Genomic DNA, 22181 nt, shown 5'->3' with positions numbered 1-22181 from the left:
AGGCTCAGTGAATTTTCATGCTTTATTTCATTATTCAGACGGTACAGGTGAGCATTATCAGAAGAAGAGTCCAAATGTGTTTAACACTGGCAAGCCATTTCAGGCAATACATCTGTGATGAATCAATGAACATTAAATTAGGCAAACATTAAAATCAAATCAGTGTGAATACAAACAAGGAACATGTCAGCTAAACACAAACACATCTTGATTGTAAGCATTAGAGTACCTGTTAAGGATGCACTGTATAGTAGAAATATACAATCTGAACAAAAAATCTGTGAATATAGTATAAAATCTGAACAGCTGATCAAACATATTGATTTGTGATGGCATCCAAATAGTCAATGTGTTACTGTTTCTTCTTTCAATAGTCTCAGCTGTTCCATATTGTGAATCCTTTCTCATGTGCAATAAACTTTAATGGATTATTAGACGGACAATAAAATACTCTGCAACAGTTTTGCCAGTCTTTAAAAGTTAATAATCTACTATGGAGAATTATAATGCACAGTTATTTCCTATTTCTTTATTGACCAAACAAAGACTGGCTTTCTAAAATGTGAAAATAACTAAGTTGTGGCTTTGGAGCGTAAAGAGCGGTGGCATGATGACACTGATCAGAGGAGGAGTATTTGTGAGGTAGGATGCATTGTGTAATATATGCACTGATCTGTGCCGACTGTATGAGACAAAATGAAACCATGTGGACACTGACGCAGTAACGAGCTGTACAGCTAAATGGATGGAAAAGGTTCAGGCCGATGCACATTCTAACACACATGTTCACACAATAATCTTGTAAATTATACAAAGCCATCAAATACATTTTTTTAAAACGGTACATCTAGAACAGAAAATAGATCTTTAGATGTGCTTTTATTATTAAGGATTGTTTTTTTTTTTTTAAATATGAGTGGATGAGTACAAGTGGCAACTTCTTATCATTGGTGCAAGCTGTGATTCAATATAACAGACTTAAAATGATCCAGAGTAAGTAAGCAGGTAAGGAAAAAATGGCTCCTGTCAAATAATAAAGACTAGAAACAAAATGATGGCGCCTCATTAACAAATGAAAAAGGCTGACGGCGTTAAACTGTGTTGAAAAACTCTACTTTTATGACATAAAGCAATCAACAAAACCATGTTAAACTTCAACATTATATTGTAAATATAAAATTTCTTATTTCTATATCGCCTTTAAAAAAATACACTTTACACATGAAATCCAACCCACATCTCACTATGTTCAGCACACAACTCCAGTGCATCCCCTGAACACTTAGAAGCTACTGTGTTCCTGCAGAGCACACAAATGTACCTCACTTTCATCCTAATGCGCAAACATGTACGTGTAATAATACAGAACAGTTGGTCATTCAGAAAGGCTGACATCTTCTGAGTCTTGGCATTGAACATTCCCACACAGCAGCAACCAGGCTCCAGTGCTCAGAGCTGGATGGGAGGTTGGAGTGTGTGAATTGGCAGGGTGTGATAACACGAGTGTACAATACAAAACATGATCCCAGCTTTCATTAGATTTGAGGTGATTCAAAAATAATCTTTGCTACAAGAACCATGCAACAGTCTCAACCATGTCCCAGCATGGTTTTTTTTCTCCTTTCCACATGGTTAGTGTGAATCTGTTTGCTGCAACAGATTTCTGAATTGAAAGCCTGTCTGCAGCCCTGAATCAGTAAAGACGCTTTAACATTAGAGTCATTCTCTCTGCCATCCAGTATTCATGCAAACACAAAAGCATTTGTACGTTTAGAAAGAGAAACAAACCAACATTCCCCCTGTAAAGACAGAATCTGGGCAAGCAGCACCCACAGCTGTAAAGGAAAAGGCACTGTGAAGTCTTGGCTTAGTGCATACTAGTATGTACAGCTCAATGCATGTAGAGGGGAAAACCTTTTCCAGAAGGGGAGGAATGAGTCGAATCAGGGAGAGAGGGTCCAGGTTTGCATGGCCACAGTGAGGTCACAGTGAGGAGTGTTCTCCTCGGACATTGGTACATGTGTCCATATTTATTTGTGCTGTGTATAAAATCTAAAATGCAATTTTCCACTTATCCGTGTTCCACCAAAGTAAATACCATCCTGTGATTTTCAGCATTTGTGGAATGTTTTTCACTTATCTACAGGATACTGCTTCTTTCCTGGCTTGAAGGCTTTGGGAGTTTGTCTCTTTAATTTTTCTTTCTAAGTTGATAAATAACGGAAGAACAATTCTGTGTGTGCACTTTGGCAAAAACACCTAAAGCCACACGGCAAGATTCAGACAGACTAAGATCCTCTCTTCATGTAGGATTCCTTTGAATCAGCTGATGTATATATCTCAGATTTAAGCTGCACAGCAGTAGCTTAAAACATAGAACATGTAAAAGTTGGTTGTGTTGGTTTGTCAAACTGCAAACCTTCATTAGAAGTTTGTGTAATAAAGATGATTGATTGATGCATGACGAGTGTCAATGTGCCTGTTGTCAGGGTTTATGTCGTGCACAGATACTATTATCCTACATGCTCTGTAAACTCTGGTGAATTTAAACATGTCTCTGAATAACAGAATTAATAACAGGGGACATCCAGGATGGAGAGTAGACTAAGAAATAGTAAAGATTACATTGTGGATCTGGTCATTCAGGTTCAGGCCCCCTCTGTTGTTCTTCACTATCCCGACTGAGACTGAACATGTAACAAAGAAACACAGAAAGGTCAGGCTTGAATATTAATTTACAAATTCAGCAAAGATATAAGGGGCTCATATTCTTTTCTGCAACCAAAAGGTGATTGAAACACAATACGCTGAAGAAGGTAGAAGATGAAGCGCTGTGTCGGACTTGTATCCTTGGCTTATGTAGCTGTCAGTGTCCAGTATATTTCTAGAGTATGTTGAGGTGTTTATACTGAATATACGATCGTGACAGACACCAGGGGGCTTCAGTTTCATGCTGGGTGGGTTAATGGATTCACAGGACGAGTCAGGGATGGCCGTGACTTCAGGGTCGTACTGGGAGGGGTCCCATGGACAGAGAGTCTTCCTCGTCTATGGTGTCCAGCTCCTCGGTGCGCACAGCCTGAGTGATAAGCTGCAGCTCCTCAGAGAGCGTCTCGCTGCGGTACGCCACGCGGATATCCGGGACATTGGTTCTGCGGATATCGTTGCTCTCAGGACCCTCCCTGGAATAACTGGGGCCCAGCCAGTAGCTTTTAGCCTGAAAGAAAGAGAACAAGCATGACTGGGAAGCTCAGAGAAGAAATGACACACTATAACTAACCAAGTGTATAGGATACAACAGAGAATAATGAAAGACTGTAATGTGAGTAATAAACATCAAAATATAAATATAATATATATATAATAAATACAGACAAAACAAGAAGTTTACCCTGTGTGAGAAGCCACTCATGAGGACACTGTTTCTGGCCAGCTCGCACATGTCACAGGAGCTTAGTTTCCACACCTGAGTAGCAATGCTGTACTCTTCCATCAGAGGCTCCTGGAACATCAAAACACACACTTGTAAACACACACTCACACAAAGAAAAAATGTAATCTTGGCCTCATTACTTCCTCAAATTGTTGGAGGCCATGTGCTGATCCACACCGACCTTTGTGAAGTGGAACTGAAGAGGGTCATCAGTGGACAGAGAGACGATGAGGCCTCTGGACAGGTACTCTGGCAGCGGGTTGCGATGGTAACTGAGGAACAGGCTGTTGTTACTCAGCGGTGACATGGCAATGCCGATTTGAGCCAAGTAGTAGAGATACTGCAGCACCGGGGCCTGATGGACATCAAATAGAGACTGAGCAGTTAGAATAGAAGCATATACATCTTTGTCCCATCCTTGTTTGGCTCAGTACTGCTGCTGCTCAAAGACTAAGACACAAGTTACAGAACAGCAAGTTCAAATCACCTGTCACATACAAAACACTATTTTGCTTTGGGCTTTGCTTTTAAAGACCTTATGATAATGTATTTTGTGGGCGGAGCCTAGCCATGGTAGATAGGTAAGCTGGCTACAGCTTGTGGACCATCCTGATGCCTTCTCCAATTATTTGAATTGTCTGGCAGTGGAAGACAAGGGCTGTATCCGAATTGCCAAGTACCTACTCAGTCTGTCAGTAGACAGTACCTACTATCTGTGCTGTATACTGTTAGTACCTACTATTCAGTAGGCGCGAACAGGAGGCAGTAGGGGTGCAAACGAGTACTCAGGTACCCGAGTTCATTAAATAATAATAATATATAATAATAAAAATGTGGACTACAAATTTTTTTTAATCGATAATCGTTTTGTAGTCCACATTTTTGTAAATGTTTCTTGTTGCATTGTGGGTTCTAGGATAGGCCTAATTCAAAACAGAAAAAAGGAGCACGAGCGCAAAAAGAAAATAGATGACAAACAAAGCGCTGATAAAGGCTCTGTGCTGAAACACGTCTGTTGTTGATCCATACGCTGCTACCCTGACAAAAATATCCCTTTAATTAACCCCCCTATGAATTCACAATGAACAAAAAGTCCCAAACAAACAAAATATGCAATATGATCTACGAAAGTGCAGTTCAAATTGTCTTTTTATTCCACAGAAGAAGAAGGACTTTCACTTTGCGATTCCCGCTTACCGGAGAAATAGCTCATAGTGGACAGACGAGCGAGATTGAGCGAGTGTGTCATTACGCACAGAGGAGAAAGATGAAACAGACAGACACTTAAATCCTTCACCTGTTCTATTGTTACTTCATTTTACCAGAGTAAAGTGTGCTCTTGCTGGCAAAGCAGATTCAACGTGCGATGAATGTGCATTGATGTCACTGCTCTAATTATAATAAAGTGTTAAAACGGTCATAAGATACATCTGTGTGAAGATTTATTTGAGGTTTGCTGTCTGTTGAAGTAAGAAATGTCATATTTGAATGTTAATACAAAGACCTCTTAGTAGCTGTCATGCTCTGTGTTGTTCTCTGATGTGCGGACTCGCGCTCCGTGCGTGAGTCCGCGCGGACATCGGAGAACAATTAATTAATTATTTTTTTTATTTTTAAGATTTATTTTGGGCTTTTCGTGCCTTTAATGCAGAGAGAGGACAGTGGATAGAGTCGGAAACCAGGAAGGGGGAGTGGGGAATGGCATGCGGAGGGGGGCCACGGGTGGAGGCGAACCCGGGCCTACCGCTCGAGACGAGAGTCTCAATACATGGGACGCGCGCCCTAACCATTGCGCCACCAGCGCGCCCCAACAAATAATTTATTTATTGCTCTTTCTAATTAAAACGGCTTAAAATAAGCTGTTAAATCAGTAAAGTAGCTGTCATGTTCTGTGTTTTTGTCTGATGTGCAGACGCGGACTCGACTGCGCGTCTCTTTCTCTCTCTCTCTCTCTCTCTCTCTCTCTCTCATCCGCCTGTTTGTAAACTGACCACGCTTCATAATAACATAAAGTGTGTGTTGTATTAAGACGTTATGTACAAGAGGTAATCATTTATGTTACGTGAACCGGCCGCATCAACCCGTTTTTATTATTATTTTTGTTTAGCTTTATTCAAGAAGAGTAATGCGCATACAGTCACGTAAAAAAAAAACAATATCACAATGTAAATCAAGTAAAAGACAGATTAAATAACTAAATAACATACAGTACATAAAGGAAAGTACAAATGAAAGACAGTAATATACAGAATATAAAATAAACCAATAAAGACACATTTAAATAGTGAAATCATTATTTAAATAGAGGGGGAAAGGTTTTATAATAATGCAGACATTTGTTATATTTTCTGTTGTTAATTAAAAGTAGTGGTTTCAGTCGGGATTTTAAATTAAGATTAAATTAATCCATGCTCGTTTTGATTTGGAGGCGCACGTGAAGTGACGATTTACGTTTTAATTTCGCAAAGCATTGTGGGTGGTAAAATACAATTAATTTCCTGAAAGTTCAGTATACTGAAACTCTCTACTGAAAAGTACTGCATACTGAACTGTGGATATTTGGAAAGGGCCCTGGTGTCTTACAGAAACAAGCTAAGTCTTAGCAATAGAGCGCCACAGGAATGAGTCCTAAAACCCTGAAGTAAGTTAGCATTTGAGCGCCATGGGGTCTAACGTCCAGAAGTCAACGAGGATTTTGAATGTGTTTGTGGTTAGACGCCTGAAATAAGGTCTGTGGTTAACGCAAGCTTAAGAGATGTTGGTGTTTTGTTAGACCACATAAACTACGTTAGGTAATACCCCCACTTGTGAATTTTTAAGTTTTTACACATCTTTAAAAAGGCGGTTGCTAACAAGTGGATACATGTGACTACAGCGGTTGTCGGGGACATTAAACGTCATCAAGCCGGACACAGAGGCCGGGAACTCTCTCACTAGTCGGAGATGTCTCCTGTAGGTTTAATCTTTAGGTTAAGGTGAATATTATGTTAGTAAACTATTTATTAAGCTACGTGGATTAGTTTATCAGAGATCGTCTGAAGCATAACACTAGTGACGTCACAATCATCCGACCGTGGTGTAGTTAGCTTGTAGTATAATGTTAGCTTTTGACTTCTGTCGGCTGCATTAACACTTCAAATGTCATAAAAATGGTGTTCATCTGTGAAGATTATCCTGCTGAACAAAACGCCTACGCTTCAGAAACGTGTGTTTAACACAGAGATTATTTTCTGAAATGATCCAAAATCCAATGCAAAAAATCCCATAGGAGAATTCTCGTTAGACCCCATGGCAATGCTACTTCCAGGTTTGCCTACAAAAATACGTCATATGGTTTGTTCTCTATAGGGTGAGGTTTCTTGACGCGTACTCACTGTTGGTCAGTGGGTCAACGATACAGCTAAATGATACAAGGTACGGACATCTTTGTATGCAGTTTGGTGAAACCCAGCATCTAATTTATATTAAAGAAACGATCAAGGCATACAAATCTTGCCGCATACGATTTTGTACTTTGCTGACATGTCTATGACAATGAATACAGAGATTTGTCAGATGTGTTTTTATGTATGAAGGACGAATTTACTGCCTGGCCAGTGGACAGGATGTAAAACACAACACGTTAGCTATCATAAACAAGCCCAACAACTACATACTCAAAAATTGGTCTATTTGTAGGACAGCTCAAGAGGGACAAGGAATGTGGGGAAAAAGATTCTGGGATGACGTGAGTCAAAGGCATGTCATTCCTAATTTTAAAGTTTAACAGTGACACGTGTGTGGTAAAGTGATGATTTTACATGATTTGATGTGTTGAAACAAATGCTCCCAGCAGTGTTCTGGAAACAACCCAGTCTGATGTGTTTTTACCTTTCTGAGCAGCAGCCCGTGGGAGATGTTCTCTGATAACATAAAGCCTGACACAAGGTGGTGGATCGGCCCCGCCTCCCCACAGTGAGGTCGCAGCACAAACGTATGGAAACCTCGGCGCCTGAGTCAGACAAAAGATCAACAGAAAAAAACCCAACATAATATTGTAAGACATTTTTGATTTTATGTTGAAATGAAAGGAGCGGTATCAAGCTTGTCCCATACCGTCGCAGGTGGTTGAGCACAGCCATGTTGGCGTAGGTGTAGTAGAGGTAGTACGAGTATGGAGGGTTGTCTTCTTCTGTCCAGTCAGCTGGCAGTGGACTGTCCAGGTTGAAAATGTGATGCTCAGGTTTGGATTCATCGTCCACACTGTCAAAGCCCACCACCTACAAACAAGCACCCCCCAAACAAAGAAATCAGCCTCAGGATGTGAGAATCATGAGGCTGCTTATATTTATATAAATATTTCTTACATGCTGCAGGAAGAGGTGCAGCTCAGGATGACTGTGGGGGCTGATTGTGACTTCAAACAGAGGCATAAAGATATTCTCCAACATCTCCTGGAAATTAGACAGCTGCTTCTTTGTGTGATACACATCACTGGAGAGACGGGAGATAGATGGTGACATTTGTTTGATCTGATTTAGTAAGATAATAACTAGCTTATTCCAACAGTAGCTTTCCTTGTAGAGACAGGGTTAACAAGGCAGTTTTTAGCTGCACATCTCTACTTCAAGGTCAAAAAAGCAGGTGGAGAACTTACAACAAGCGGGGAACCTGGATGAGCCAGCGCACATTATCAGAGTACACCCGGTGCTTAACGGCCCAATGAGCCAGTTTATCCCACTCATCTCTGGAGCGACCGTAGATGGAGAGACGCAGCTCAGAGTTCTGGTATTTACTTTCCTCCAGGTCATACATCACTTCCTGGAAATAATGAAGCAGAAACGTTGATGTGTCAGCTTGTTTTTAGTAAGAGAGAGTTTTTTTGGATGAGCCATGTTTGAGCAATGTCACACCTTGACTATGTGTCCAAAGTATTTTCCTTCAATGTGGTTGTCAGTCTTGATGAAGATCTCTCTGAGGATGGATTCTCCGATGGGGTTGTACTTGGCGTTGAACTTGTCAAACCGATGGAATGTGTTGCGGTCCTGAGAGTGAAAAAAACAGTGAAACCTCTTTGTAATTTATACTGAACGTATATTGCATATCATAAATTTGTATATGAGCTCGCGTTATACTCACCGCATGCATATCCAGAGTGTCTACGCTCAGGTCAAAGGCCGTCAGGTTCATGCTCTCAAACACGTCCTTCAGGGTCTGACCGCGTCCACGCTCTATGTGAACGATCTCCTCGGGGTATTTCTTCATGGCTTTCTTGATGAATCGCAGCAAGTGCTTCTGATTCATGCAGGATGATGCATGTATGTGTGTGTCCACCTGGAGTCAGGATGTAGCAGCAAATAGAGTATAACCCCCAATTCACACATACACAGTGATGTGTGCCGCAGTCCTTACTTAGCTGCCACTCTAGTCAATCATTGTGTTCACACAGGGCGCGCTGCGGTCCGTCTCCGGCGCGTGCCACCGACGGCACTACGCTCTGCTCCGTTTCAAATACGCAGCGAGTCTATTTTCGCTGGAGTACGCTGCTGGCAAGCGTCAAGCTGGACAGAATATGACAGCCCGGACAGGAAGTCAGACAAGGAAACACACAGAGCATCCGGTCAATTTCAAAATAAAACACAATATACGGACTCGCCATCGTATTTTTCATCACTTTATCAACATTACGTCAAAACAGGAACCGAATTAACAACAATGCATCCTCAGAAAGACAAAGCAACATGTTGTTTGCATGTTTTTTCTTATCTTGTAGTTCTCCTGTAATGTGTCATGGGTGCGCTCCGCTGCACTGACGTCCCAGAAACTGATCCAGTGTGAATGGGCGCGAGCCGTCCGACGGAGAAAAACCGTGGTGCTGACGGACCGCGGCGCGCACGGAGTGTGTGTGAATTGGGGGTAAGAGGAAGTCATGAATCCTAGCCTTTACATTCAGCTCTGGATAAAAACTAGAACAACTTTCCTATTTAAATATAAACATGACATTTCATATTTTGCCTCTTGCCTTTCGTATGTTGTAGAAGTCTCTGTGTGGAACTTTCTTCTGAGCCGCCAACTCCTTCATCTCATTCAGGAGGATGTGCATCTGGAATTTAGAGCTCAGGTACTGCAGACGGCGGTAGCAGAAGGACTTCCTGTAAAGAAGAAAAAATAACAGACGTTTAAAATGTGAAATAAAAACTAACCTTCTTAACAATGACATTTGAGGGATGTTTGTAAACACTCACACGGGCCCGTTAATAATGAGGGCCATCATCACATTCATGTCAGTGATGTACTCCTTCAGGTCAGGGTATGGCAGGTCCAGTTCTGAGCTCCTGAAAAAGACAGATAGTGAAAGAGTTCAACAATAGAAGCTTTTTTTAGTGTCTAGTCTTCCTACTGTACAGACACTTACTTATCCATGTTGGTTTTCTTGGTGTAGACATGCACTACTCCATCCACCATCTTGCAACCATATCCTGTGTCTGGGGGCATATTCTTGGGGTCCTGGTTGTCGTAGGGGTGTGTCTCTGAAACAGGTGGATGGACAGGGGCATCTAGGAAAACAGGAAGTTGATGTTAGTTTGGTTATATCATCCATGCAACATAAATTAATTGTAAAATAATATACAGTACGAGTATCTGGTTAGACAGAAAGCAGCTTGTAGATTCTTGGTGATCACTGCGTGTCGTTAGATTTTACGGTTACGTTTTGCAGGTTGGTCTTAAAAGCCTGAAGCCAATGCGATGATGGCGAAAAGCTCAAGGGAAAGGAATGAAACAAAACGTTTTTACATTTCTACGAAAAAGTAGAAAGCCAGGCTTCATTGCATTCTCTGTGAAATTCAACAAAACCCTGAAGAATATGTTGTTCTTCCATGTGATCCTGTCCATTCTTAAATTCACGTTATTACTGCTAATTCTAACTATGTGTTTGGTGTGTGCTTGTCATACCAGCGTCTACAGGGGTCTCTGGTATATCCTCATACACTCTCAGATCCAGAGGCTTCAACCCGAGCTCCTGCAGGGCGTGGGCTGTGGTCTTACAAAAGCTTTGCATAGATCGGTTAATGTATTTCTCCCGGATGAATAATGCCTTCACCACACACTTTGCAGCATCGACCAGGTCAGTGAAGGGCACCTGAGGCACATAAAAGTCAGTGATAAAAAAAAAAAAAAGGTGTTAACTGAATAAAATGTTTTGGTACGAAGTTTAAATCCTATAAAAAAAGACCCTCACCCCACACTTCTCCTCTCCGGATATTGAGACCCGCTGGTACTCTTTCTCCATCGGCAATGCTCTCTCCCTAAAGCCATCATCCACAGTGTCCACGCTCTTCTCATTTAAAAGCCTTAAACGTTTTTAGAGAGGAAAAGGAGACATGGAATGATAGTGATTAAGAGAAAGAGAGAACGATGAGAAATTAGATGTTATTAGGTTTTTTTTTAATCTGTAACTGCAGCATCAGAAGTCAATACAGGGCTGAGAGAGCAGACACTTTCACTTAAATCAACATGCAACACTCTACTTAAGAAGCGATTTTAATATAGAACAAATGCTACTGTCTATTCATGTATACCATAGATTTAAATGGTTCACCTACAGAGCTGGCATTGACCAGATACAGAAGTTTCATCACCAAGACAACAGGAAGTGATAACTCAGTTAAAGATAGATTTCATGTTGAGCTCCATCAATCATAGAAAGCTAATTGAAGACTTTCCTACTTAAGAGAAAATGTGTCACCAGCAGGGGGAAGACGAATTCCATCATAAGAAGGTGAAGTATGAACAGTCTTGAGTTCCTATATTCTGTAGATATTGATAAGCGTTTATATATTGAACACTTTTTCGATATTCAGGTATGTGCAGAGCAAACATTTTTTCTTTTACATTGAGAGCACAGTTCACCGAAGACAAATTCATTGTGTGTGTGTGTGTGTAGACATACATGGCCAATAAAGATGATTCTGATTCTGAAATTTCCAAGAGAAGCAGGCCATGTAAAAAAAATAAAACTATTGGTTAGGGCCCGACCGATGTGGGATTTTTTGGGGCTGATACCGATAACTGTTTCAGGAAAAGCTATCTTCGATTTTTAGAGTTCGATTGACATAGTTCTACACGTTTATTGCATTGATCCCTCAAATGCAGTTATTAAACACTTGAGAAAAAGATTTACAATTGCAAGATTTTTTTTGTAACCTAGTTATATCGGCACATATTGGATATAATAATTAGCCGATAGTCACGTGATGTGCTAATATCGGCCGATTTTATCGGTTGGCCAATTAATCGGTCGGACCCTATTATTATGAGGAAATCACTTTACAAATCACACATACATAGTGAAGCAGAGCTCACTCACTCCAGATCTGCAGCACTGTCGATTTTCATGAAGTCCTGTTTGGCACGGAGCAATATCTCGGGCTCAAGCCTTGTGGTGCGCAGCAGCAGAGCAGGAGGGTGTGGGCAAGGCGGCGGGAGGGCATCAGAGGAAGTGAGAAGTTAAGCACACAAAAAAAAACGAGAGACCAAACACACGCACAGGCACACTTAACAATCAGTCAAGGAGTCTCTCTCAAAGGCTTATACACATTCACACACGTGAAGCATCTTAGGTATTAATGGTACAGGACATTGACAGAAAACGAACATGTTCAGGTGGGTAGTGGTACATCATGATTGATAAAGCTTTTAGGGATTGTGCTAGCACCAAAACAGAACCAACTCACTTCTAAAAGATTCTGAAGAGATGACATAACATCAGCACATGTGCTAACGGCTGGCTCGCCTAGTTAGCTGATTGCTGGGATTAGTTAGGCCACAAACTGGCATGTTGGAAGCTGATAAGCATGTGTGCATGGAAGAAAGCAGAACTGTGTGTAGAGAGTGAGGGCAGAGCTGCTCGTCTGTCCAAGGTTTTGTAAAGTGTGTCCAACTGGCCTTTGTTTGTGTGGTGTGTGTTTGTATGTCCTCACTTGATGTCCTGGCTGATCTGCCTCTCCAGGCGGTGCCGTCGCTCTTCCAGCTGTTCGATGGGGCTGTCCTCTGGAAACTCATAGGGAGCGCTTCGCATCTCGCTCTCTGCCATGCTGCGTGTGAATAGCTCCTGGTTGAACAGAAGTCATAAACAATTATGGGAAAAAACAGAACAATTATTTGCACTTGTGTGGAGGGCAATGGGTCAAAACATTCAAGTGAACACTAGCATACTGTCTAACTTGAAAACATTTATTTTTTGGCAACTTTTCCGTACAAAACTTTCATCAGGTTGATGAAGGCCACCTGCCCTGGAGACGCAGGGCATTAACCAGACCATCATCAGGTTGATGAAGGCCTACTGCTCACCGAAATGTTGCCAATAAATATGATGTTACACATTTACCTTCCAATAAAGTGAGGAAATAGCCTTAGTGCTGCAATTCAATCCTGAAAAGAAGATGCCACAGGGTGTTTAGGCCTAGTGGTCAGAGGATGCGCCCTATGTGCAGAGGCTTCAGTCCTCAAGGTGGTCCCGGGTTTGAGTCCGACCCCTTTACATTTGCTGCATGTCATCCTTCACTCTCTTCTCCTAACATTTCCAGTCACTCTTCACTGACCAACAATTTTCTTTAAACAAAAGTTGCCACAGTCTCTAAAGTTTTCACACACATTTACAATATTCAAAATTTTTACCTGCAGACACACACATTGAAAATTAGGTCAATTTGACCTTTTTGAGAATCACTGAGTAAATCTACTAAATCAACTATCTACTTAACTCCTGTTGTGAGTATATTTAAATGTGATGTATCTAAAAGATCTAACATGGTTCTTATTGATTCACCTGTTAAGAATTATGATTTGATTTTGAGTTCTTACCTCAACAATCTCTTTGTACTTTTCTTCCATTGATATTCGCAGGTCGATCGGGTAGTGTGTGATAGAAACAGGCGTCCCTGGGAGCGATCTCTGGGGCTTGAGAGGTTTGGACCCGGATGCACCGCTCAGATCTGTAGGCAGAAGCAGAAAAGGTTGTGGGATGTGATAGACACACATGGTGTCACCGTAACAGTTCTTTTAGGCAGTGCGCTTAGTAAAGGCAGAGGCTATGAATTACAATGACTAAATAAATCACCTATCAAGGCTAAATACATACCTTATAACCGCTGTAAACTGCCACTAAGTTAAAAAGCAATTATTGAATGTTGTGTATCAGTTATTTAAAATATTTTGGACTCTTATGCTAAATGTCTAAAAAAAAAAAAAATGTATCAGTCAGCTTCTGTACAGATTACTTCCACTTCTGTGGAAACCGGTTGTGTATTTCCATCAAAGTTTTACAATATTTTAAGGGTTTTCTCCTCCACACCACTAACACACGTTTAACACAGTTTCTTAAACACAGTCCATAAGTCATAGTACAGTGTAGAGCTAAAAGCATCCTAATCAACAACTCATGGGGGTTCAGATGTAAATATGTGGACGATCGCAGGCTCAGATAATTCATCAACAATGATCTCGGTCTCTCTACAATTCTTGTCATTTCACAGTCTGTTGACGACAGACAGACAGACAAACAAACAAATGTGTCAAAACAAACACAGCTAAGTACAACAATCACAGACAAAAATAGAAGGAGTTAAAATTTGGCTTACCAAAGATTGCAACGTGTGGTGAGTTGAGTAGGGAGAACTATAATTTCAGCACAAATTGAGCTCAGACTGCACTACAGCTCAGACTCACAGACTTACATACACAACTGCTTTTACCTCTTCATTTCATATGAAAACTAGAAAATCAGCCAAAAGCAAGCTGCAAAGAGAACACAAATGTCCTTACTATTAAGCAATCTGTCTCTTACTTTATTTACATGAAGCCCATTTTTTCTTTCACCAAGGCATTAAAAACAAAGGAAAACCGAACAGAACTCACACACATGCAAACAGGACACAACCATGATTACCTATGAAGCTCTGGTGTCAGCGGCCGAAGGGACAATGTGTGACCGAGCCTCAAATCCTCCTAATATGTCAGAGGACAGAAGTGGGCTTAAGGAGAGACAGCTGTACCAACAGATCCTGTGTCACTTCAATCACACATGGGCTTGCACACACTTGAATATCCCCCCCGACTCAAACGTACACACTGACACATGTGTACACACACACACCTGAGTATGACACAGAGGGGCCTTCCCCAATCATGACCTGCTAGAAACAGATGACAACAGCTCCACTCGAGATGAAACCTAAGACACTCGAGGAGATTTACCAAGAATTGATTTGTCTCACTGAGGAACATCAAATTCACTGATTCTGGGTGCGTATAAGTTTAGGATAATCATACTTTTGAGAGTAGCACAGTCACCTGCAACACACACTGTAATTCAACCACTCGTGAAAAGTATACAGCTCTGGGAGTGATGCATTCACTCTCTATAATTGTTGTGTTATTGGTGCTGTGTCTGGCCGGTGACAATTAGTCTGCCGTCTGCCTCCGAGGCTGGGGAGTCAGAAATGAACAGAGGGTAACTCCACAGTCGACCAATACTTGACTGACACTTGAAAAACTTTTAAGTATGGCACATACAAGTTTAAAATGATGTGCAAACATCTGCTGACAATCACATGCTGAAGTAAAAAGAAGAAGAACATTTTTCAACCAACTCATATTGCCCCCTTATAATACAGAGGCTTCAAAGAATTAAAATTTCAGAGATTTCTGATCACAAAATCAACTAAAAGGACATTTAAAGCAACAATATGTAACTACTTTACCTTACAATACTAGTTTCAAATGTTGATTTAATAGCACAATAACTTTTAACAGGGAGAATGGTGTCTCATATCCACAAGACGGCGGATCGCCTGTTTACTGCAGTATGTAACTTTGGCAGCTGTCCTGTGCGTACAGGTTTACAGTTAGCCCGTCTCTGTACAATTTGATACAATGGCTGAGAGAAGGAGGAGAGAGATGAAGCTAAGAAGAGGAAAAGAGAGAGTGACCGAGCAAAAAGCAGAGTATACACCCCTGCAGATATTATTCATAACAGACTGTGACCAAACATTAGGCTCTTTTGTTGACGTCATCGCTGTCTCAAGTTTAGCAGAAAGTCATCTAACCCGCATTATGTCTCAGGTGTGCATAAAAATAAATCAATAAATCCATCGTATGCCAAAAAGTAGTCTCTTTCCGTGTTGATCTTCAATATGGCTTTATAAGTTTCAGCTAGCAAAATAAATGACCCTTTCCAATGTAGCCATTTAGTCAAAGCCCACAGATATCATGACCCAGGTTGAATACACATACACAACGGGCTGAAGATGTAAGCAGAGTCATATTTGCACATCTGGTAACATCAGTGAACATTGCTGTTAGGCTCCTTGCAACGTCTTTGCCGGCGTTGCCCCCTCTGCTTGTAAACAAATGCACATTGTCTAAGGGGGGTAGGTGTAAACAGAACTATGTGTCCAACGCCCGTGCAGTTACACTCAGACACCTCCGGTCGGCGCCAAAGCACACCAACCAAAATCCTACATATTGTTGCTTTAACAGATTAAGAATGTATTTGTTAATGTTAGTGGACAAACTGGCAACCCTTTTTGTAAATGGTCTTAAACATATTTCCATTATACCTTGATTAGAGGGGTAATAAAACTCCTCTTGGAAAAACTGATTCAGTTAAATCACCCTGACCAATATATATCAGATAATATAAACACGTGAGCAGACATTTGGACACTTTCACATGGTCTAACAGATTACATGAACACTGTCATGTAATCCTCCATGCTTAACTCCTAATATCCCATTAATCTCGATGACATCACAGCAGTAGGGAGACCCTCTATAATCAAAACTATTTAAGTAAAAACTACAGGGCTGGAAGAAACTCTGGGAAAAAATAAAGGAAAGCACTTAAAAAGAAACAGGTTTTTGATGGGAACCTTCCAGGAATCACTCATTTAGTCAAAGCTTGTTTGTTTGTGTATTCAGTTCAAGGTTATTTCAAAGAGAATCTGACCAAACATCAGGTAGATGTGTAAATGAAAACAATACAGGTCATTCATCTTGACAAGATCATATCTGTCATGTTTACAACAATGAAGATAAATACACTTGATACCATGGTTGACCAATTAATGAACTAAGACTTTCAGTTGCTCCTTTGGACAAACTTTATCTGGATAACTCCTTTGTGACGGAGTGGGTTCTAACTAGGACTTACCACCAGTATTTTCTATGTTGGTAGTTATTCTGTGAAGCTTTGACATAAACACTTTTGCAGGTTTATTTGTTGGATTGCTTCAAATCACAGTTCAGATCCAGCTAGCAGGAGGAGACACTCAGACTCTGGCCTTACCTCGAAAAGTGTTTACCAATGCATGTGTGTCTCATCTATATTTGAATTAAATGCCACAGCCCTGCAATCTTCATGTAGTCTTTGTCAGTTAATTTCTTTGACCTGAGAGTAGCATTAAAAAAGCTCCCCATCTCAGCTTTCTCTCACATCTCTGGGACCTTGGTCTGCACATCGCCCACGTAAACTTCCCACCTGTTCTTTTGAACCTGACCAGAGAGTCATCTGTGGAGCTGCCTCTGCTGCTCTATGACGATCAATATTTCACAGCCTGTCTTAAACTGCTCTACTAATGTTTTTTTTTTTTTTGCATAAGGCACTTGTGCAAAACAAAAAACAACAGTAGCAGAGCAGTTTATGTACTGAAGAAGTCAAACAAAACACTGTACAGTAAGTCTGGGTCAAATACTCCTAAACCAGTTTATCTGCTTTTATTTGCTAACTTACAAAATCTCTAAGTCCCAGAAGACCGAAACTTCCCAGTGAACAAACTAATTAAATATATAATGTCAGTGCAATTGTTAAAGAGAATGTTTTCACCACACCAGCATGGACTCACAGCATGCAGTGCTAGGTATACAGTATGATAGCAGATCCATACAGTAACCCACACTGAAGCCATCAAAATCCGGACAAAAATCTCCGTGCATGTAATAATCTAACTGCAAGCTACGCCATTTACTTGTGCAAAGGATAATTGAATGTTTTTTTCCCACTCAGATATCAGCCACTTATATAAATTTACAGCTATCAAAGCATGGGATTATTTTACACTCAACACCTCTGCGACAAGGAGCCAAACTTTTGTTTTGTATAATGTGTTTAGAAGGTGTGTCTTTTTTTATCAGGAGATGAAGGTGACTGTAGCTGCTAATTGTGCTAAGCAAACAAAGCATGTTCCTCCTATTCTCTGTTGTTTACAGATGTGTGTGCACGGGTGTGACTCATCTGAGATCACTATTTTACACCTAATGTAATACATTACAGTCCAAAATACATTTATGAATATGAGTTGGACAATGAGAGGAAGTTTTTTTGCACTAACATCAAATCATGGCAATAATAATTGTGGCAAATCAAGTGAGAAATTAGACGCTACCTACTTTTTCTATCTATTTTCAGTTTTCAAGCAAATGATGTCACAAAGCCACATTGCATGATAGACATCTTTACATGTGAGAAACTTTTGAACCTACAGGATAAAAACTACTTGGATGTGTCTGTATTTTATGTATGAAGCATCCGGCTTGGATGTATTAAGTTGACTTTTTGGTCCAGTTCAATTGTTGCTCTAGCTTTAAAAAACTTTTTTTTTTGTACAGATTTCACATTAATCTCTGAGAGGGGGAATGATGACATACGCTTCAGATGTTCCTAAGCAACCACAGATGAGAATAAACCTCCACTTCAGATCTTCATCTAAAAAAAAAAACCCACACACGATCAGTACTCAGCAGGCTGGGAGTAAGAGAATCAACATTTGAGATGAAATGTCCAGACTAAAATAACTACCTGCAATAAAAGATATCTTTGTAAAAGAACAACAACCACACACTTAATACAGAACTTAATCCTGCTGGATTGACAACAACCAACAAGATAGTTATCAGTCCTTAAATTGGAAACATTTGACATTACATTTATCTATAACTTAAAGCCTTAAAGTGAGTAAAGTCACTGCCATTACAAATACACAACACACAACAGAAAGGTCAGGCAGGCTTTTTAAACGAACATCTCAGTAAGTCAGCATCCTTCTGCCCACACAAACGACTACAGTGCATTGTTGGCGATCCTGAATATGATTATTTTCTTCTAGCATCAGTGGCACCTTTTTCTCTACCAAGACTCTGCTGTTTTATGCGCACCCTTAAACAAGGTTCTGTTCAGCACTTTTGCAAGAATCTCAGTGATTAATCCACTGGGTATTATTACTGCATCATGCAGGAAGTAGCACACAGCAGCAGGGACCTGATGCCCCAAATGTTCACTCACTGCAGACTCTGTATCAAACTACTGAATACATCAAGGGTCTAAATATCAGCATCCTGGCTACACACCGGCTGCATGACATATTGTTCCCTTCCATCTGCGTATGCATCCTACTTTCATTCATGCATCTCCTCCATATGTCTTCTGCACACTGTTATTTTTAGCACACAGAGCTGTGTTTACTAGCATCTCATCTGTCACTATGAGCTGGAACATTTTGGAGTGACAAGTACCATGTTTCTCACATAACTGTAAAAACTTGGAGTAGCATACGGATCCACAGTTACAGGCTGTACTGTTTGTGGTACTGTTCATCATAACTCAGCACATGTTACAGTACCTCTGTGTCCCTGTCTTGTCCTGTTCTCACAGTCTCCGTTACAGTCGCAGTGGCCTTGACTGAGCTCTTGCGGGATGCTGGGACATGTAACTAGGCCTGGGACGGTCGATGTACCCTCCCCCGCCGGCACAGGGGAAGAGAGCAAATGACAGCGGAGAGACAGAGGATAACCTCTTTGCTGATCTAACACCAGGTTCACACAGACAATCCCCCTCTTTCTCGTTTCTCTACTCCTCCTGTTGTAAATGTCGCAGTCTCCAGTTTGCTACTGAGGCAGTTTTTTTATTTTCTTCTCTCTGACTCTCTCTCTCTCTCTCTGCCTCTGTCTCTCTCAGCTTCCTGATTATGCTGGTTTCCAGCCCATGAACAACACAGCCTCAAAGCTCCCGGATTTAAATACTGGGTAGGATCATACCACGTGGCAAAAAAAGGGGGAGGGACCGGAGTGAACCACTTCAGGTTCTTTTGTGCTGTAACATGGAGGAGGCCCTGAGCCTCTCTGGCCACTCCCACTTCTTCTCTATCTCCCTCCTCTCAAACATGGGGGCTCTGCTTTAGTGATCTCATGACTGTAAACTTTAAATTATGTTACAAATACACCAAGTTAAAAACTATCTTTACATTTCAATAACAATTGATTGCACATTGACACTCTTTAAGTGAGTGTAAAAGAGCTCGATGTTGTTGTTGGAATTGCAACCAATGCATTTGGATCACAAGACTTTATATCTACCACATTGTCACTGGTCAGTAATCATGTGGAAAAATAGCTTCAAACTGGAGATGTAAAATGTAAAAGAGAGAGCCTTCCCCTTGACTCCTCCAACTACAAACCATTGCCTTTAAGCAAAGCCTTATGGGTAATGTATCTGTGGCATGTGGTCTGGCTGGTTTATTATGGGATAAATCAGTCTCTCCTGGATGTGTATAATTAAGAGGTACGGTTATTAACTCTGTTTGACTCGATTTTATCTTTGTATGTCAGACAGCTGTTGTGAATAACATAACACTGTCATGGATGCAGTTCTGATCCAGCTTTACTGAGACTTTTGCACAATCATCAGTCGATATGTCTAACATCATCCAGTTCACTGACCTTGTTCATACGGGGGCTCAAAAGAGAAAAATAGAGAAGAAAACTGTGCAGAAAATGCAAGAGGGGTTTAAAGACACAAAAAAATGACGATGAAAACTGAAAAAATGAAAGAAGACAAACATGGAACATTGCATGAGTTGTGGTGGTGTCTAAACACTGGTAACTTGAAAATGTCAACAGACTGTATGTTAAAGGGCAGCAGGTCTCAAATAGCATCAATGCAGTGGTTTGTCTCAGTTTATTTAAATGTTCAGATAAATGTCAACTATAAAAGATAAAGCAGAGTTTACTGTTACTATGTATTAAGTCCATCTGTCAAATCTAATCAAAGAAATAAAACCATTTTATCATTGACCAACTTTTGTTGTCACATTGTTGCCTTTCTTCATACATAGCTGTGTGATAATAAGCATGACAATGAATGTACCCCTATAGAAGACTGCATGCTGTACATTGTTCCTCATGGACTCAAAAAATAAAAAGCCTTATTGTGAATCTTTACAAAGCCAGCTCAGAACCATTTTTCAAAATACCTATGGTAGTTGTTTTTTAACATGTAAGCAAAAGCAACTTCAAATCAAGATAAGGCTAAATGAATATGGAATGAATGAATCATTGGCAGGAAAAAATGAGCAAAATGACTCACTGATGTTTCACTGACGCAATCAGAATCACTACAACTTCTGCAATTAGCCTTGTTGCTTACATACAGTGTGGCTCACGGTGTGCATGCACTTGTAAAATAAGTATTTTTAATTACAGTTTTAGGATTATCTGTAATCAAGCAATGAGTCAACAATGTTGTTTGTAACATTCTTAAAGCTTTTTCTGAAGCCCCCCAAAAAATGTGTAATGTAAGTTTTGAATTAAACTCAGGACAAATAGATGACATGGGATGTTTTCATCACTATTCTGTGTCTTTCATCTGTTATGATTGGTTTATTTCTTTAGCTTTATGTATTTACAAATCCTTTACTGTTATCTCTATCTCATTAAAAAGTGATGTGCCTGTTGTGGAGCGTCATTTACCTGGTTTGGGGCAAAAATACTTCAAATGAACTTACAACAGTTTTCAAGGTCAATACTTGAAGCTATTTATGATATTACATACATGCAAGAAAGTGATCACATGATCACATGCTCACAGGCGAGGCTGTTTCCTTCCTCTCTCACATGACTGCTGCACGGCATAAGGACGGCCTGTTTTTGCTCAGTATTTGTCTGAATGTACTTTTCAGGTTCCATTTTAGAGAGAATATTCAAAAGATCCTTTGGGAATTTTTCAAGATGACAGTCAACAAATATAAATGTATACTGACTCACACAAACACTACTAGCATGACTTCGTACCTCGTGTTTTGTGCTATGCCATCACATACAAATGACCCAAAGTCAGGCCATCACATACAACTGACTCAGAGAAAACTAAGATGACAATGTTGCTGTATTTGCGTGACTCATAAGAGAGAGTTTGTTTTTTTCTGTCTTTGATGCTACCATATCCAAATTAAACACTGTGTGCTAACCCAGCTTGACAGGAGGACAGCTTTAGGAACACCTATTACTCTCCTGAATGAGAAGGTGATCTGAGGGCATGATGTGACTGACTGAGCTGTATCAGAAATATGGTATTTGTTTTTTTAAGGTTAGAGGTTTATTGTGAGGAATAAGGTGAACTTAAGAACTGTGCTGTGCTATTATGTCATATTTCTAAATGTTTATGTAAGAGAACAGAGTGGGGCTCGTATCCAATAAGATTTCTTCTTTGTGGAAGAAACTTTACCCATGCTAGAAATATCAGATACTAACCCCAGTCTACCAACCCCCAGTTGTTTTTGTAAATGGTGGCCTACATACACAAGGCTGTCACTGTCATTGCTCTAGCTGTGCAGCCTGTGGTGGTCAGTGATGCTTCCATTTCCTGTCTGCTGTGTACTGAGTGGGCAGCACACTACGTTTCAGCAGAGGTTTAACTTGTGATGAACATAATCTAAAG

General features: G+C 40.5%; 1 protein-coding gene across 8 annotated transcripts in view; it reads right to left on the bottom strand.

Moving 5' to 3' along the window:
• Positions 1 to 3: 3 nt before the first annotated feature.
• Positions 4 to 22181, bottom strand: part of LOC109990124 (AMP deaminase 2) — a 33619-nt gene continuing 11441 nt past the window's right edge. For 5 of the 8 annotated variants that reach the window (XM_020642119.3, XM_020642118.3, XM_065954510.1 and 2 more), the window contains 17 exons: positions 13277 to 13407; positions 12394 to 12524; positions 11781 to 11849; positions 10653 to 10764; positions 10367 to 10553; positions 9828 to 9969; positions 9658 to 9747; positions 9435 to 9564; positions 8552 to 8746; positions 8326 to 8457; positions 8070 to 8233; positions 7780 to 7906; positions 7529 to 7692; positions 7304 to 7424; positions 3615 to 3788; positions 3392 to 3502; positions 4 to 3217 (listed from right to left, as the gene is read on the bottom strand). In XM_020642119.3, the coding sequence (XP_020497775.1) occupies positions 3002 to 3217; positions 3392 to 3502; positions 3615 to 3788; positions 7304 to 7424; positions 7529 to 7692; positions 7780 to 7906; positions 8070 to 8233; positions 8326 to 8457; positions 8552 to 8746; positions 9435 to 9564; positions 9658 to 9747; positions 9828 to 9969; positions 10367 to 10553; positions 10653 to 10764; positions 11781 to 11849; positions 12394 to 12524; positions 13277 to 13407 (2396 nt within the window). In that variant the 3' untranslated portion in view covers positions 4 to 3001. Of the gene's footprint in view, positions 3218 to 3391; positions 3503 to 3614; positions 3789 to 7303; positions 7425 to 7528; positions 7693 to 7779; positions 7907 to 8069; positions 8234 to 8325; positions 8458 to 8551; positions 8747 to 9434; positions 9565 to 9657; positions 9748 to 9827; positions 9970 to 10366; positions 10554 to 10652; positions 10765 to 11780; positions 11850 to 12393; positions 12525 to 13276; positions 13408 to 14052; positions 14238 to 14360; positions 14653 to 19089; positions 19438 to 22181 lie in introns of those variants that run through there. The other 3 variants (XM_020642120.3, XM_020642121.3, XM_065954508.1) reach the window with 3 other exon arrangements.

This window comes from Labrus bergylta, chromosome 5 (genome assembly GCF_963930695.1).
Source record: "Labrus bergylta chromosome 5, fLabBer1.1, whole genome shotgun sequence".
In the NCBI taxonomy this organism is placed as follows: Eukaryota; Metazoa; Chordata; class Actinopteri; order Labriformes; family Labridae; genus Labrus; species Labrus bergylta.
Note: the sequence above shows the minus strand (reverse complement) of the source record. Positions and strands in the feature narration are given on the sequence as shown.